Source organism: Petromyzon marinus, chromosome 11 (assembly GCF_048934315.1).
Source record: "Petromyzon marinus isolate PM22_M1 ecotype Great Lakes invasive population chromosome 11, UKy_Petmar_22M1.pri1.0, whole genome shotgun sequence".
NCBI lineage: Eukaryota > Metazoa > Chordata > Hyperoartia > Petromyzontiformes > Petromyzontidae > Petromyzon > Petromyzon marinus.
Window position 1 is genome coordinate 13,004,469 of NC_133677.1, and position 18,243 is coordinate 13,022,711.

Here is an 18,243-nt window from a genome sequence, read left to right on the forward strand (position 1 = left end):
GGGACGAGACTGTCTGGAGCCCGCTTGTGTTGTGGCCGAAACGTCGTGAGAATTTTATTGTGTTATTTTATTTTATCAATTTATTATTTTATTCTCATTCTACGTGACTTTACCGAAAGAACCAAAGAAGAGGGAAACTGTGTGCTACAGATGGAAAACTATATGTAAATGCATCTAAAAAAAAATCAACGAACGTTTAACATGCAGCCACATTTAAAGCACAAAATAAGAATCTTACAATTAATAAAAAAATCTGCTTGGTTGAGTAAAACTGTATTTTTTACATACAGCATTAATATAGATTTGTGCAATTACTCTAGCGTTCGCAAATACAGTGTGTGCAGTTATACAGCATTAAACATACTTTGTTTTTTTTCGGTAAAGTCACGTAGGTAAAATAAAATTCAAATGAAATAAAACTAAATCAAATCACAACGTTTCGGAGGCAACAAGCTTCCGTCTTCAGGTGGAACAGTCACAGCAAGATAGCTGCATCTTGATGCATGGGTGTCTATTTGTCCTCTATGTGTCTCTATGGGTGTCTATGTGTCTCTATGGGTGTCTATGTCTCTCTATGGGTGTCTATGTGTCTCTATGGGTGACTATGTGTCTCTATGGGTGACTATGTGTCTCTATGGGTGACTATGTGTGTCTCTATAGGTGACTATGGGTGTCTCTGTGGGTGTCTATGTCTCTATGGGTGACTATGTGTCTCTATGGGTGTCTCTGTGGGTGTCTCTGTGGGTGTCTCTGTGGGTGTCTCTGTGGGTGTCTCTGTGGGTGTCTCTGTGGGTGTCTCTGTGGGTGTCTCTGTGGGTGTCTCTGTGGGTGTCTCTGTGGGTGTCTCTGTGGGTGTCTCTGTGGGTGTCTCTGTGAGTGTCTGTGTCTATGGGTGTCTCTATGGGTGTCTCTATGGGTGTCTATAGGTCTCTATGTGTCTCTGCATCAAGATGCAGAGACACATGGACACCCATAGAGACACATAGACACCCATGCATCAAGATGCAGCGATCTTGCTGTGACTGTTCCACCTGAAGACGGAAGCTTGTGTTGCCTCTGAAACGTCGTGATTTGATTTAGTTGTTTTATTTTAATTTTATTTTACCTACATGACTTTACCGAAAAAAAACAGAGTATGAATCCTTGCAGTCACGAAAGCTTCAAATCTAGCATTAAACATATTTGTGACTGTGTGCACTGTTGAAATGTGGTTAACTGGCATATTTTAATGTTTTCATTTAAAGCTTTCGTGACTGCAGGGATTCATTGTTTCCCTTCTACGTGACTTGACCGAAAGAACCAAGAATATATATCCTTTAATGTGTTACGTTGTGTAACACCCAGGATGCAAATTCGCATCTTTCCAAGTGTTTTCTGACATAAACCAGGAGCTAATGGCTGTTTTTTTCCAACTACAAAGCGCGGTCAACTGCACATCCGATTGGTAGTTACCAGTCAACAGCCAGCAGCACTGCTGCTGAAGTAGGCATGGCTATGGTCACCTGTGGGAGCACGGACGAGCGTTGGCACGCCCAACTGATCCGCCTGCCTGCTGCCACTCCGTACCCCCGCAATGCACGTGGCAAAGCCATTCGAGCTCAGAGCTGACGGGAAAGCTGCTATGTAGTAGTCACACCGGCATGTGGGAGGGTGGCACACATACTGTGGACTTAACACCACACGCGTGTGCTTGACCAACATAACCACATTCAGAGCTGCCAAACTTCCCCCCCCCGCCCGCCCTCCACAATACTGAGATGGCACTGCGAGTTCAAATGCATGCAGCCAACCTGATATTAAAATGGTGTCTCAAGTGTGGTGAGCAGATGGTCTCAGCCCAGTCACCACTGGCCAAGCAAACATCCCATCACATCAAGTTCATTTTTTCCACTTCACCTGACTTACTTCTGCTCTAAAACTTTCAAATAATCGATAGGATTGAGATCACGAGCAGTTGTGGCATGGTCTTCCAGGGGTGTTTTCTCTGACACAGGGTGGTGTACTGTTCGCTGCTTTCAAATGAATATTTCTAATTCTCGTGTTAAGAAGCTCATCACACACAATTGGAATATAATTGGGGGGGAAATGCTGACAAAACATGTTCTAATCAACTCTGTGCCAGGTATAAACTCAGGATCCTATGCCAAGCACTTAAAAAATATCTGAGAGTGCAGCTTGTCGGTGAAACTTTGTAATCTTATCATAGTTTACAGCGAGTGGTAACATGGATGCACTTAAGAAGGCAAGATGCCAACAAAAGGGTAACACAAAGAGCCAATACTTACTAATTTATTTTCCTTTGATTTTACCTTGAACGTTGTCCGAGCACATGCAAAAAGAGAGAACAGTGATTAAATACAGTCGGGTACCAATGGTGCAAATAATGCTACCTGCTCATGAGGGGTGGATACCATCGCACACTTTGAACACCGCACTTGTGTTTGCAATTACAACCCTTTCTTTATTCATAAAAACACAAAAACAAGCATTACAGAGGAACCATAATAAAGCCCCTTTTCTGTGAAGCAACTCAGTGGGGAACACGGAAGAGCACAGCGGCAGTCCTTGCTTATAATTGTTGACAGAGCAAGGTGCATTAACGTAGGTGCCAAGTTTCATTTAAGCTGGTTGCATTATTTAGGCACCTGCAAAACATACGTGGCCAATTTTTCGTAGTCTCTGCAATTCAAAAACTCTGCTATGATGCTAACCTATGATTGATTCTTGGCCATGAATTACCTTTCGGAGTTGGAATCTGAACCCATCCTGGGCCTTGGCTACTTTCTCTCAGAATGAAATGAGCACCTATCAGTGCTGCGTTTAATATCAGCACGAGGATAATACACTGCTGTTCTTATCTTATATATAGCCCTTTTATCCAAGGTGCTTAACAACGGTTATGAGTGGTACAATTAGGGTAGCTAAAAGTAATATGGTGAATAGGGATGGGGTATAGGGAGGGCGGTTTGTGGGTACAGGAATTACGGGGTGTGATCGCGGACAGCAGTTGCCCCAAATGTCTGGCTTTCTATAACGTCTTTGCATTGTCATATGGAAAGAGCTAAATTCTCCAATCGCAATTACCGTTGAATTCCCACAAGGGCACTCATTTTATCATCTGACCCGTCTAGCATTTGAACTCACAACTTGCATAATCGAGTAATATTTTCACAAGCCTCATTCCACTGGAAAGCTTAACTTAAGATTGTGATGCTGTATCACCCCCTAGCGTAGAACATTGGGCAATGCACTGACATTTAGCGTGTTAAAATTGAGCAAGTGCACTACAATGATGTCTTCTTATGGGTCCCCTAGGCTCCACGCACTGGTGAGAGAGAGCCTGTCATCTTGGATTAGTGATGTGACATCACGCCGGGGAGCGAGTGTCTCAGCCTCCTCATGAATACACACGCGTGACATCTATCCCTTGTCTGGGCACCATACTCAGGACAAGATGTCGCTGTATTTATCATGACCCGAGCAAGATAAACTATTTTTATATTTTACCAGGTAAGGCCCACTAAGCTATATAATATTTTTCCTGAAGCGACCTGGCCACAAATGATAACGCAACGAAGTGGCTTATCTCGTGGAAATTTACAGCACGTGGAAATTTACAGCAGCCAAACTCTAAACGCATGTTTGCAAAGGTTGAGGAAAAACATGTAAATTCCAAATATGCAGGCGTCAGGGTTGGGATCGAACCCACGACCTCCCGCATAGCAGGCGAGGGAGTTAACATCTCGCCACCGCGAGAGCCAAGGGACTCAAGAAAATGGTTCTTCCTCGCTCTCATTGGACAACACGAGGCCGAGTCACACCCCTCTTAACAAATGAAATAACACCAAGCGGTGCGATGTGATTTTTAGATTTATTCCACATTTAGGTTCTGTAAAGCGTGTATCACAACTCACCCTAAACTGTATTACTACACACAGGCAGTCCCCGGGTTATGGAAGCGTTAGGTACCCGAGAACGATCCGTAACTCGAAATTTCCGTATGTCCGAAACTGAACACTTTTCCTCCAAAATCAACGATAAAATCCCACATCCGGAAATAGTTGTGCCCTCCCCCCCCTACCGTTTTCTCTCAGTACTGCATCGCGCCGTCCGTCCGTTTTCTAACGCTAACCTGTATCATATCGCACAACATGTGCTCTGCACTTCCTACGATTTCTTCATGGAATATCTATCCTAACAGTACCGGTAATTAAACTAATGGAACATGTACTTTATCCAATTGTTTATGAGCAGAAAAAAATATTAAGGGCGGTGCATACGCCTCGCTCCGCGGCATTCATCCGCAACCTCACGGCGCTGCATTATTTACGAAACGCAAACATTTCCGCATATTGATTTTTTTTACATGATTTATGGGAGCATTTCCATCAATTCGGATTTCCGCAAGTCGGGTCTTCCGCAACCCTGGGATTTACTGTATATAAAAGTGGGAGCTGCGATGCAGCGCATGTGCTTTGTTACCACAGTGGCGTGCCCATCAGTCGCATTTACACTACACTATCAATAATTACCTGTGAATCCGTGAGGATCTATGAACAATGACTCTTCTGGGAGGATGATGAATTCGAGGAACGTTTGCAGCCTTCTCAACTGTACCATGGCAGATGGGTGCACATGCGCTAAGCATCCGTTTACATGAGTGCAATAATAAAGACAATGGCTGGAATAATAGGGTTTTTCCCCTTTTTTCTGGCAACAAAACTGAAACCTTTTTTTTTTACAAGGATTCATGTCTGCATTAACCACAATACCTGCAGTCAAAATGCAAACAAAAAAACACACTATGATAATATATGCATTGTCCTTGAAAGTGATTGGTCCACATTTTGACTGCAGGTATTGTGGTTAATGTAGACATGAATCCTTGTAAAAAGAGTTTTCAGTTTTGTTTCCAGAAAAAAGGGGAAAAACCCTATTATTACATTTTGGTACTGGCAAAGGAGGTCTAATGGCAATGGCTGGAATTGGCAACTCTCCATGCAACGTAAATAATGACTTATTTACCCATGAACCGGTCAAAGAACTATAACTTGTTATACTACAAAGGACATTGGTGGTTACTTATACAGGCATTACATCTGAAATATAATCATCAAGCAAAAACATTTTCCGTGATAGCTGTCGGTGATAATTCATTTTGCAAGAGACCTGCATAAGATTCCACCGCTCGTTTTACGATTCAATCGCTGTCATGCATCACGGTTCAATCTCGCTCTCTTATGGCTGTCATTTGTGAGACTAACAAAACACAAACGTCTTTTTACTGCTTTGATGTAAGCATTTGTGTTTACATTTTTAATAACTTGTGCTGTGTTCTCTGATTCATAGTATTCATTTCCTGATGGTTTTACAAAGTTCTGTGCATGTTATCTTGTTTGGCAATTTAATGCCTTCTCATATATCTGCTATTCTTCACCATACTTTGTGGTTTCAGATGTTTTTTGATATAACAAGAAATTCCTCTACTCTCAGCGGACTCACCATTACAAGTGCTGGTTATGTCATTGTTTATAGCAGTGATCGTTACACGATTCTGTTTTTTTGGGATTGCATTGTTGCTTTGAACCTTAATTTCAGCCGTGAATCTCTCCCTTAAAAGCGGTTTAATAACCAGTCGTCACAAACAAAAGTGACTCATGTTTATTTGGACTGTGTGAGAATCCTGACAACATGCTACACCGCTTTAACTGTCCAATAAAACAAAACACTAAGCAGCTCTAATGCAAGTTTCATGTTTTCTCCTTGCAAGAACTTTCGTTTTTCAAACAGCACACTTAAGTCACACGGGCGCAGAACAACAAGTGACGGAAGGTAACAACACAAAAATCATCAACATCTTTTTCACCCGTGTGATGCTCGCATCTTTTTGCTTTAATATTAAATCGCTCTCCTTTTGTAGTCTATGAATTATACCCCAATTTCCTTGCGGATTTCCAGAGTTGTGCGTTTTCTATTCTGTTTGCCATTTTTATAATTTCTCATTCCCCTTATTTCCCATTATCTGTTTCTTGTGGTTGTTGTGGCTCTTGTTTCAGACAGCATGATTGCCCATTTGCTTTTTTTTTTACTCGGATGAATTTTACTTGAAAATAAACAGTGCAGTAGTGGCACATGGAGCCAATGCTTCATCCTAGGCAATAAGTCAGCGGGTGGAGGTGTAACAATCCATTTAATTACATCAATTCTCAAGTTTACTATAAATATGATTCACGTCTGTACCACGTGATGTCTCTACCCTGACATAAAAGAGTTGTACGTCATAGAACTCGGTCAGATTTTCCTTTGCATCTAATGCAATTTGCTGTACACCATATTAATTGTAGAAGCACAAGGAACACACATTGTATATTACGTAACAATTGAATCAAACCACACACTGTGGAAGAGGTGTACACAAACTTTTAGTTAGACGGGCAAGGTGAACACACCGAAAGTGTGAAGCATTTCAGTCTTACTCCAATATGAAGAGGCTATGCGGAGTAGAAGATTCAATAAAGGATTGGTTTTGATTTGTGCATTTTCAAAGCAGTAAAAAGTGAGACACTATACCGTTTAAAAATGCATTATCATTTTATATAATTCATAAATCATGGGCAATATGCTCTACGTTTCGTCTTTAGTGCCGGTTTATATGAATCTAATCTGTCTTGAAAACTCGCCTGTTTAAATTGGCCTTCACCCCCTACTTCTGCCCATTTACCCTGGTTATGTTTATTTCCTGCTTTCCATATACTGTACGGTGGTGCATTGGGATCTACGGATGAAATGCCTCTTACAAATGTAAATTATTATTTATTCCACGTCAGGTAATCACATTAAGGTTTTCAAAGAAGCCTTGTGCATTGTAATGTGAGAAAAATGTGGGTTACTTGTTCTCATATTCGTGTGACCGCGACATTGGCACGTGTAAGATATGTATAAAAGTGTATTATAGAATGGTGAGTTCTCCAACCGTAAGATCAAGCTAGTTGTAATTCCTGGCGAAACGTCATACTCGGATTGTAAATGTTGTGGCTTGGCTCTCCAACACACCGGTGTGCTGTACTAGTGACGAATTGGCCACGTTCTGTTTACGTGACAACCCTTACTAGTTGGCTGTCGGGTGGTGGCGGGTTTTAACAACACATTTATATATTTACGCGATCCAACCCAAAAACCTCTATCATGGACGTAAGATCACGACGCAAATATACGGAAACAATTCACGCTCAAGTGGCTGAGACTGTGGTGAGCGGTGAGACTGGTGAGCAACAGTAAGAGTGTTGGTTCACCTCTGTGATCATTTTGCAGCTTTTACATGGGCCGATCTGACCAAACAGCTGCAAAATGAGAGCCTCCGTCACCTGCCGGGAGAGATTCCCCACGTACCTGCATACGACACAGAGCACAACACGGATTTAATCCCCCCACACCACCACATCTGGACCACCAAGGCACGAACAGTGAAATAGGACGACTCAAGCGCGTAAACATTCTCATGTTTAGTATATGACAATCTAAAAATGTGAGTTGACCGAACATTCACATAGACTTGATGACAGGAGAGGCACAGTAGTTGGGGGCACTTGGCTATGAATCGGTATGTCCGAGTTCGATTCCCTACCATGGCTAACATCAGTGGTGAGAGATAAGAGAACTGGCCCTGGCTGCCCCCTCACATGACATGGGGGGGGTTGTGAAGACAAGGACAGGAGCATGGCCAGCAATAAAACCCATGTCGCTGGGATTATAGAGCAGAGCGGGCACAAACCATTGCACCACTATTCTCCACAAAGTAGAGAGACAATGGATACAGAATCCGAGGCCTCGCACACAACTCACGCTGGGCCCCTTATTTACCGTGCTGGACTGAGCAGACCGCTGACCCACAGTTGCCCCCTACAGCCTATAAAGGCATGGAAGGTGGGTTTACTTGTTTTACAAGGACATTTTCACGTAGAGACCATCGTTAACAATTATTCTCTACATGACAAATGTTGAAAAACCAGTGCACATTACATTTTTCTTAGACAAGGCCAGTTTATATGACGGTGTTACAGAACTATGAAAGTATTTTAATGCCAAACGACTACAATGGACACAAAATATGGACACACATTTCCCGCATACATTGGAAAATGTCAAATGCACAATTACTACATTCAACAGCAAAACCTCAAGTACAGGTGCTATCCCGCTGGTTAGATAATGCTGCCTTGTGCATGTCTGGTGACACACACACACAGCCAGGCAAACACTTCGGTAGGGCCAGGCACAGGGGCTGCATTCATGGGCATGTAGCTTGCCAAAGCACCACTCATGCACGTATGAGTTCACCCCCAGCGATTTCATAAACTGGCACGATGTGGGGTTGCGATTTTGATTCAATAAATAGCATTCCTTATTGGTTGCGTTTGTGCTATGCCGTCTGTAATGAACAAGTTTTGTGGACTGTGTAACTTGCACGTAATGTGTACGTCCTATTTGGATTGTCTTGTCTGCATTGTATCATTCTCATTTGAGTTTCTGTACCATTTGTTTCATCCCCTTTGCAATGTGCCTCTTTAGTTTGTCTAGTAAGTACTATTTTGTATTGTCTTGTTTGTATAGGTTGTCTCATTTGTATTGTCAGTCTCGTTTGGACTATCTTTCTTGTTCCAACTGTCATGTTGGTATTGACCCGTCACATCTACGCATGGTGAAGTGTACTCAACCCCTGTGACCCGCACGATGTGGGGAAGCCCTCAACCAGCAGTGGATGTACAGTACGTATAATGGCATACTCTTGCAAGTCAAAAGGTCTTCATCATCCGCTTTACAAGAGGCAGCGACGTTTCGGGTAAACCCCCAGAGAAACTACTGGGCAGCAATGAGAAGGCGAATCATCGACTCGGCGTAAAATAGCTTGCTAGTGAGAGACGCAACCTCTGGGCTATTAAGGCATTTTGAAAACAGCAGATATATATCGTTGTTACCACTGCTCTTTAAGAAAGACAACTTATAGCTTTCGAGCAAGTAAAATAATTTTACAAGCTAAGGCCTACCGAGCTATATCGCTCTTTTTCAAACGCGACAAGCCCACAAACGATAAGTGAACATAAGTGGCTTATCACATGGAAACGTATTGCTGCCAAATACTCTAAAGGCGTGATTCTAAATGAGGGGGAAAAAAATGGAGAACCACGTGGCCACGTTGGAAGACGTGAAAACTCCAAATATACAGGCGTTGGATATAAATAGTATTTAAATAAGATCGTATATTTTTTTTTTACTTTTGGGTCAGATCGCGTGCACAATATGTCAATGTGTGTCATGCACAACCCCCCCTCCTCCACCCAACACAGCCAAATAAAGTTGTCACGTGAAAAAGCGTGCCAATGTACTATAGGTTTTCCTCGCTTTACGCGGGAGATGCGTTCTAAGAAAAGGGCGCAAAAAGAGGCACACAAAGCAAAAGCGCACGGGACCTGTGCCTGCTGAGTAGCGCACACAGCACACACAATATCTGCATACGAATGGATTAAAACCGTATATCGCGAATATTTAGGTGGAAATGTCAGCCGCAGATACGCAAAATAGCACAAAAGAACCCGCATAACGACACCTTGCCGATATTAACTATGTTACCCTATTTGTATTTTTTATTTTTAAATTATATCTTAAAGCTATTTAAGATTCGATATTTATTTAATTTTATATACTTCAGCCCCTTGGTGTTAGACTTTTAACCCTTATTATAGTAAGACTTGTTTAAAACTTATTTAAGATTTTAGATTCCTATATGTTGAATGTATGCACCATCCTGCCAAAGTAAATTCCGTGTCGGTGTGAACTTACATGGCGAATAAAACCCTTTCTGATTCTGATTCTGATAAAGCGGAGCAATCCATAACAGTTAATAATTTGGTAGGACATTTCGCTGGCACTTGCAACCAACATCAGGTGAATGCCATAAATATGAAAATATATCTTACAGCCTTGGGCCTTAAAAAGGTGGCGTGATGTCATCAAAATGCCCCCACAATTAAGCAGGATGTAGTAGGAAATGATGCCTATAAGTTAATATATTTGCATACATTACAATGCACTTAGATTACAACAGATATTGAAGTTGAGAGACGAAAATATGTTCAACCGAGCTGACTGCTCGAAACCAAGTCCAGATTGGAAAGACATTTAGGCAATCACATCACCTCAAAATTAAAATGTATTTGCATTAATTGAACGTAACATTATCGTAACATAATTGAACATTTAGTTAAATGAATTGACAATGACTAACCTGCTTCACCATGTAAGCATATGTACCTTCATATTAACATATCTTACATAATTTGTTAGGTGTTTGGTAATGCAAGTGTGGCTGGCATGGTTAATCCGCAGCACAGATTAGCCACCTACACAGACAATAAAAGGGGTTCTACTGTAAATAAGTCACGCTCGTATCAAATGTATGGTTATTTAACTTAAAATTAGCTTAAACTTAACCAACTGACCCAGATGGCAGGATAAGCACATTAGTCAATTTAAAAAAAAATAAAAAAGCAATAGGTATCTGTGTAATGATATTGGTCAGCCACACACGAACGCAACGATTATTATTATCACTAGGCTTGTTTAGAGTTAAGCCTCACGGATGTCTCATGATTCGTTTACAGGAAGGTCCTAGCATGTTTTCACACTATGGGGCGATTGTTGAGTCGAATAATCTCAATCGAGTCATTTGGCTGGTAATTATTCTAACACAGGCACACAATGACCTTTCTATCCTTGCAAATGACATCACGGAAATCTCCTCAACAATATTTATTGCCAATACACCCGCAGTAATAACCAGGGAGGCCACTGGATTTGAACCGTGAACCTTTGCCACAAGCGGCGAACGGGCTACTGGCTGGACCATGCCACCGCTTCAAAGTAAGATGCTAATTAATTTGTTGATATTTTACTCAACAATGGAAGTAAAAAAAAATCCCACAGCCAAATTTCTGGAAGGTTTGAATCGATAAGATTCAATGTTGATTATTTTTTAAAACACTTAATTTCAATTAAATCTTACCGATAGTGCACATTTTTTTCATATGCAGTGAGTTGGATACATAAATCAACCCAGTCATGAAAACCTACTTGTAAGCTCATTCACAGAATGTGGGGGGAAAGCAATTATAATAACAGTGGGTGTCTGACAGTCGGTAACATTAAAATAATAATTTTTATGCTTAAGCACTTTGTACAGCATTGACAAGATAATTAGCTGTGTGCTCAAAAAGGCCCCAATGCCACTTCAGCTGACAATTAAGGCATCGGAATTGTGTTCTCGTAAAAGTAAATTTCTGTTTTTTTACTAAATGTTCAATGGTTCAAAGGGTTCTTTAAATGTTTTTACGACAACAAAAATGCCTCTGTACGAGGCCTGGTTCCGTTTTTGTAATGTTGAGCTCAAGCAAAATCCTGAGGCTTCTTCTTGGAACTACCAAAATTACACATTTATAACATATGTATTTGTGTTGCTTCATTTTACAAGGCAGCACTGGGGCTTGCACACCGCTTTCTATGAACCTGCAACCTTAGTTTACTTCCAGTCAGAGCTACGCGACATCAGAGCGCACCTTGAGCTCCCATTGTTCACCAACCCCCGCACTGACCAGCATGGTGAAGTATGTCAAAGAGGCCCCCCATGACCAACATCTGTAAAAAAAAACGTGCTGGACATCTGTGAAAAAGAGCATGATAGCTCATCGGATTCCTCCTGTATAAACAACTATTATGATTCTGACATGACATCAAGATAACTTTATCCAGCAGTGAATTGACAGGGCTGTTAACATAATATCGAGAGGCCTATGCTGTGTCGATGTAGCAGATAGTGTATATTAATTGAAAAGTGTACAGGGAAGGCAGTGGGGATTGGGTTGGGGAGAGGGAGCAAACGCTGCATAAGGCAGTGGCAGTTATCGTTAAACTCCATCTGCTGGTGCAATAATCATAACTGATTGGGAAACATCACAGGAGTGAATAATTTGGTGCTGCGTTGGGAGTGGTGCACAAGCATGTAAAAAAAAAACCTCACGTTCGTCAACAACACTGCCTTAAAAGCAAAAAATTTACAGCCCCTCTACATAGAACACGAATGACGTCACCGCCTTGTGCTCCGCCCCTTTAGTAACGAGCCAACGTGGTCATTAATATTAATGAGCAGGTGGTGGTTTAATGATGACGACACTGTCTTGTGCCACCTCTAAACCTTCGCCTCCCCCCCTTTGCTCTTCCTCCACACTTTTCAACGAGTATACACTATCTGCCACATCGATAAAGGATAGCAACTCAATGTTCACGAGGTGGTGTCAAGGGAGAAGAGCCTCCTCAGTGCACCGGCCTGTCCACTTGCCTTGTTGTTGAATTGGCCAACGTGGTGCAAGTCTGGCCAAAGCTGATTCACCGCAGTGTTGGTGGCAGCCGAGCCAATGGAACCAAATGCCTCATACAAAATGCTCAAGGAGTCCCCATATAGCGTACATGCAACAGCGACGAGTTAAATAATTTTACACCCTACAGCATTGCACAATCCTATTGGAAGACTGGTTTATAAACGCTCATACAAGGCATAATGCAATGACTCGTAGTCAATCCAGTTCATACTCCTCACTCAACTCAACTGACTCGACCTGAAGCATTTAAGTCAGCACCGTGGCAAGCATGCATCGGCACATCTGGGAACATTCCCGAGACAAGCTCATGTCATCACAGCAAGACGGTGATGTTCTCCAGAACAGTTGTGGACAATTTTGGAAGTGCGTGTTCGTTCATTTTAACTCACTGGAGATAACAGATTTATCCTTAAAACATTGGCTCACAAACGAGTTTAATCTCAATAGCGAATCCCAAAAGATGAACATGAAAAGATATAAACTACAACTGACAAAACTCATCTGCGAAACATCACGCTTTTGTAAAAGACTTGCGCTAGAACCGTGTGAAAGCCGTCCTGGGAGAAAACAAGAATGACGAACTTGGATATCGCGTTTATGTTATTTTATTTCTGGTTCTGTTTGGTGACATTGTTCCTCCCCCCTCCCCCTTCGTGACCCCTACCGCGGTAGGGCAGCAAACCCGGATGCCCCCTCCTCAACCCCTAAATTTGAGGGGGTATTACACAGTTTGTTACGCGTTATCTGCTGGGTTTTTTTTTCTCTTTTTAAAATCCACTTTGTAATTCTGGGTTCTTCAATGACAATACAATTTTCAGTAAAGAATTTGAATAACAATTCTACCAACGATGAAGGCGACTCGGGAAAGTGAAACACATTTTCGTTTGATGACACAACACAAGCGGCTCGTCATTGTTTCTTTGTCACAGTACATGTGTTTACTTTTTCACATTTACCTCCTCAGTTTACACCCTGGCTATGCCGAGTACCGGGCCTCCTCGCACGCAAAACATTTTTGGTGCCAATTGGCCTGCACACCTGCCACTCTCATCAGCACGTCCAGCATTGGCAGCTCATTACAGCCTCCAGGCTTGCTTGCTTGGGGTTTAACATGAGACTTGCCGAGAGACTTCTGATGGCCGACAGCAAGAATTACCCCTCTGAAGTCACCGTCGGAGCAATTCAAATATCACAACCATCCTAGCAAAAAATGTACGCATCGAATGCCATCAGGCCTGTGAACAAGGGAGTTTTCTGCCACATGAGCCGTCTGACACGCTAGTTAGTCTGTGTAAATAAATCAGCACGACAGCCAAATCAAATGTTTAAAAGGTGATGAATATGGCATCCGGTTTTAGCTATCAAGGGAACTGCGTAACTCATACGCGATGAATTTTGCCACTTGTGAATAGATGAGAATGTACTACAATTTGTATAATTGTTTTAATGTTAGTAAGCGACTTCCCTCATTCGACTCCACAATTGTAGCAATTTCTACAAACTGGCAATGCACATTTGGCAAAAGCGTTAAACTGGTGTTTGAATTTTGATGAAGTTGAAATTAAGGTTTTGTTTTGTCCTAAAGCACCACCTATTTTTCAGAGTACAATTATATTGGGCTAATTCAATACCTCAATAGGACTATATGAAACTTTCAAAATACCGACATAATTCATTACACAAACTGTACACTTCACCAATTGCAAGTATTACTATTTACTACTATGAGCCAAGAATGTCTGTGTGTCCCGCGCGTTACGTCACTCCACGTCGGCCAGCCCCCCTCATTAATACTCATGAACAGGTGACGTCCTCCGCATGGACACCCCCACCTCATTAATAATCATGAGCGGGTGACGTCACTCCACATGTAGCACACCCCCCTTCATTAATAATCATGGCCAGGTGACGTCACTCCACATGGAACAGCCCCCCACATCAATAATCATTAAAAGGTGACATCTTCCAAATGGACACACACCCCCCCCCAAAAAATATTAGTGGGTGACGTCACTCCACATGGGGGGGGGCGAGGTGCCTCCTCCCCCTCCTCAGCGTCAACTCACAACCCTCACGACAAAGGCAGAACCCTCACGTCACACAATCTCTGTAACGCTGTTGAGACAGAGAAGTAAAAATGACATCATGATGAACAAGGGATGAAATAGGTCTGTGTCACCGCGCCGTGACAAATTGCACACGAATTGGTGCACGTTGCGGTCTGAATATCACGTCGCGGTCAGCTTTTCGCTCGCAAGTTTCAGATTTACTGAAATACACCCGTCCTTGGACGGGCAAAAGGCGAGCTCAAATATTTAAAAAAAAACATGTGGGAGTTACTGGGAGCCAGTTCAGGTAAATGTGCACTGGAAAATATGTTGTGGTTCTCCCATGCAAATTCCGGCGCAGCGAAGTCAATTGTTGCACTATACTTCTATGGACCCGTACCTATGCACCCTTGCCTTGATCAACCCACACCTACCAGCAATTTGGATAGAGTTTTTTTTAGGGTTAGATCACATAAATGTGTCATGGAACCCGCCACCATCCGACACAGCCAATTTGCAAGGTTTGTCATGTAACCAAAACATGCCAATTAATTACTAGTTCAGCACACCGTTGTGTTGGAGAGTAAATCCACAACATTTACAATTTGAGTAGGACGTTTCGCCGGTAATTACAACCACTGATCAGGCGACAGCAAGAATTGTGGAATTTGGTCAAATAATCCCCACAACCCGCACAGCGTGGGGGAGGCCCTCGGCTACAGTGGATTGACAAAGGGCTGTACATGTACACGGTGGCTCCATGCTCAAATCATCAACGTGACTCCATCCCCATTTCAGAAAATGGAGGCCTTCACCACATCGAGAAATTATGAACCCTACATTTTCTTTGCGGTAGCGATCCACGGCAGTTTGCTTAAAAGGCCAAAAATGCCGGACTAATCTGGTACAAACGTTTGTTTGGGCTTTCACTGGCGCTAATCCAAGAGCATTTTTACAATGCTTGACTGGCTTGTTCGTCCCCAAATTGCCAGTCAGTATGAATTGTGTGATACACTGCCAGTGGGCATAACTTGTATAATACAAACAGATAACATATAACACCAAGAGTTGCAATAATGCTTTGCTGTTGGAAAAAAAACCGTGGACTCATTCGGCAACTTGATAGGCTTGAGATAGCGAGCTTGCCACTTGGCCAGAAGATGTGAAAAAACTCACGACCTCCACAGGGTATTGATAAACCGTCACAATTTGGTGTTATGATTAATTTCAAGAATTTACTCTTTATTTGTATTTTGTTTGAATAATCTCATTTGTATTGTTTGTGTCGCATGCAATGTATTTTGTTTTGTTTGCATTCTCAGTTTTACTGTCGAAATCGTATTATCTAGACGTTGCTACAGCGTCACTGAATAAAATATTAGTTTTCATATGATCAAAATATCGGTTTTCCTTAACTTGGTAATGGTATTTAACATTAATTCTAGTTGTTTCGCTTTAATATATAACAATTATGAATAACAATCACTCAAAAGCTCTTTGATTTTAGTGCACTCAACATAAGCCTTCCATAACTATTTTAAAACATTGTAACTTTACAATCAATAAGGCTCAGATCTGGCATATCGCATGAATAATCTATGCGAGTAGTGAATAAACATTTGATCATAAATTAAGGAAAGCTTTATTTAATATTAAACATTCAATATATTCCACCTTACACATTAAATACTCATAATTTGTTAAACAAGTACGGTACTATATTGCACTTAACGTTCAACATGTTAAACTGACAAAGCATATTAATAACAAACCCATTATCTTACAGCGGATGACAACATGCGTCCATCACACATGCTGACAAAAAAAATCATGAAGCCAACAAGCCATCGTTGTCTATAAAGCGTTTTACAAAGCATTCGTTTAATGGGTATTGGCAATAAAACGGGTTTTAAGATGTTAAGACACCAAACTGAAACCTTTTACAAGGAATCATGCCTGCATTAACCACAATACTTGTGGTCAGAATGCAAACAAAAAACGTACTTTGATAATATATGCCTTGTCTTTGAAACTGATTGGTCCACACCAGAGACAGCTTTCTTTTGAGCCTAGTCTCAAAACGGTGTTAGACCAGAGGACGCCAAAAGGCGGGTACAGTATTGCCTATTTTATAAAAAATAAGTCACATGATAGTGATAAACTGTAATACTGCGGTTTCCACAAAGTCACAATATTGTACAAAAATATACAATATTCACGTTGTGGGGTATTTAGCAAAACAATACACTAATCGTGAGTTTTAAATCGTAACGATATATCATGATAGTAAAACTGTAGCCAGGTGGACTCCAGCTAGCCGCATTTCGCACTTGGCCTGACCAGTGATGCTATTAAATGTACACGAAAGAGCAAAAAAATTACAAAAACTATACATTATTTTACATACATTGATAAACTTGTTCTTAATAGTATTTGACTGCTATATATTTCCACACGAGCTACTTCGTTGGGCTATCATTTATGGCCGGGTTGCTTCTGAAAATAATCTAAATAGTTCAGTGGGTCTTACCTGCTAATTATATTTAAAAAAACAGGTTAAATAGTTTAGTTTTATATACTTTGGAATATAATTGGTAATACACACGATGCGCGAGAACACGTTATGGTGTCTATATTGTATAAAATAGTTGAGGTGTATTAAATGTACTTATGGCATTATGTTAGTGGTGGGAGATTGCCATGCAAATGACTTACAGCAAATATAACCCATGTTCTTTTTACTTTTTGGTTTGTACACTAACACACGTGGACTACACACACAAATGTATGTACCGTACTTACAAATGTATGTACCGTACGACAAATAAGCTTATACTGCATCGTACATATGTACAGCTTACATGTAAGGTACATACGCACGTATTTGTTTTCACCTAAGATTTTGATTGACTAGGGCTCCCCCCCCCCCAATAAGTTAAACGAGCTGGACTTTTCCTGTATCGCGGCAACCCTAGTATTCATAATACAGGTTTTAGGGTTTGATCACGTAAATGTTTCATGAATCCCGCCACCACCCGACACAGCCAATTAGTAAGGTTTGTCACGTAAACAGAACAAGCCAATGTGTTACTAGTACAGCACACCGGTGTGTTGGAGAGAAAAGCCACACCATTTACCATCTGCATCATCAGGCAGACCGCCATCTAGCATAATCAGGTGGACAGCCAGATTCTGGCTCTTCGCCTGATGCTAGTTGTAATTACTGGCAAAACGTCACTCAGATTGTAAATGTTGTGTATTTTCTCACCAACAGTGTGCTGTACTAGTAACAAATTGGCACGTTCTGTTTACGTGACAAACCTTACTAATTGGCTGTGTCGGGTGGTGGCGGGTTTAATGACACATTATATTTACGCAATCTAACCCAAATAAAAACCTACATTATGGATATTGGTCGTGAGAGCCTTCTATGTGTTAAACTGACGACCCCTAGTATTCCCATACGCTTCATCTGCCTCATTTGCATTTGCTTCAATTGTGCTATCCCGTTTGTAGTTTATTTGTATATCCCTTGTAACTTTTGTATGTGCTCGTACGTACTGTCCTTCTGCATTGTTCTGTACATCTTGTTTATTCTGTTCCTTTTGTTATATACCATCTCATTCGAAATGTCCATCTCATATATATTGTCTTACCATTTGTGTAATCTAAGATTGTCTTGTGTTTTTTTCATCAGCAACAATGTACACTAGTCTATAATTTGCATGCGACTTTCATATATAAGGGAATTCATTTTTATATTAATA

The 18,243-nt window shown here is 41.4% G+C and overlaps 1 protein-coding gene across 6 annotated transcripts in view; it reads right to left on the bottom strand.

Annotated features, from left to right (window-relative positions):
* The window catches only part of LOC116941202 (nucleolysin TIAR-like), a 104,569-nt gene that overhangs the window by 82,586 nt on the left and 3,740 nt on the right, over positions 1–18,243 (bottom strand). For all 6 annotated transcript variants that reach the window (XM_032951980.2, XM_032951982.2, XM_032951978.2 and 3 more), the window contains exons 2-3: positions 7,293–7,389; positions 2,286–2,309 (exon numbers count right to left, since the gene is read on the bottom strand). In XM_032951980.2, the coding sequence (XP_032807871.1) occupies positions 2,286–2,309; positions 7,293–7,389 (121 nt within the window). The remainder of the gene's footprint in view (positions 1–2,285; positions 2,310–7,292; positions 7,390–18,243) is intronic.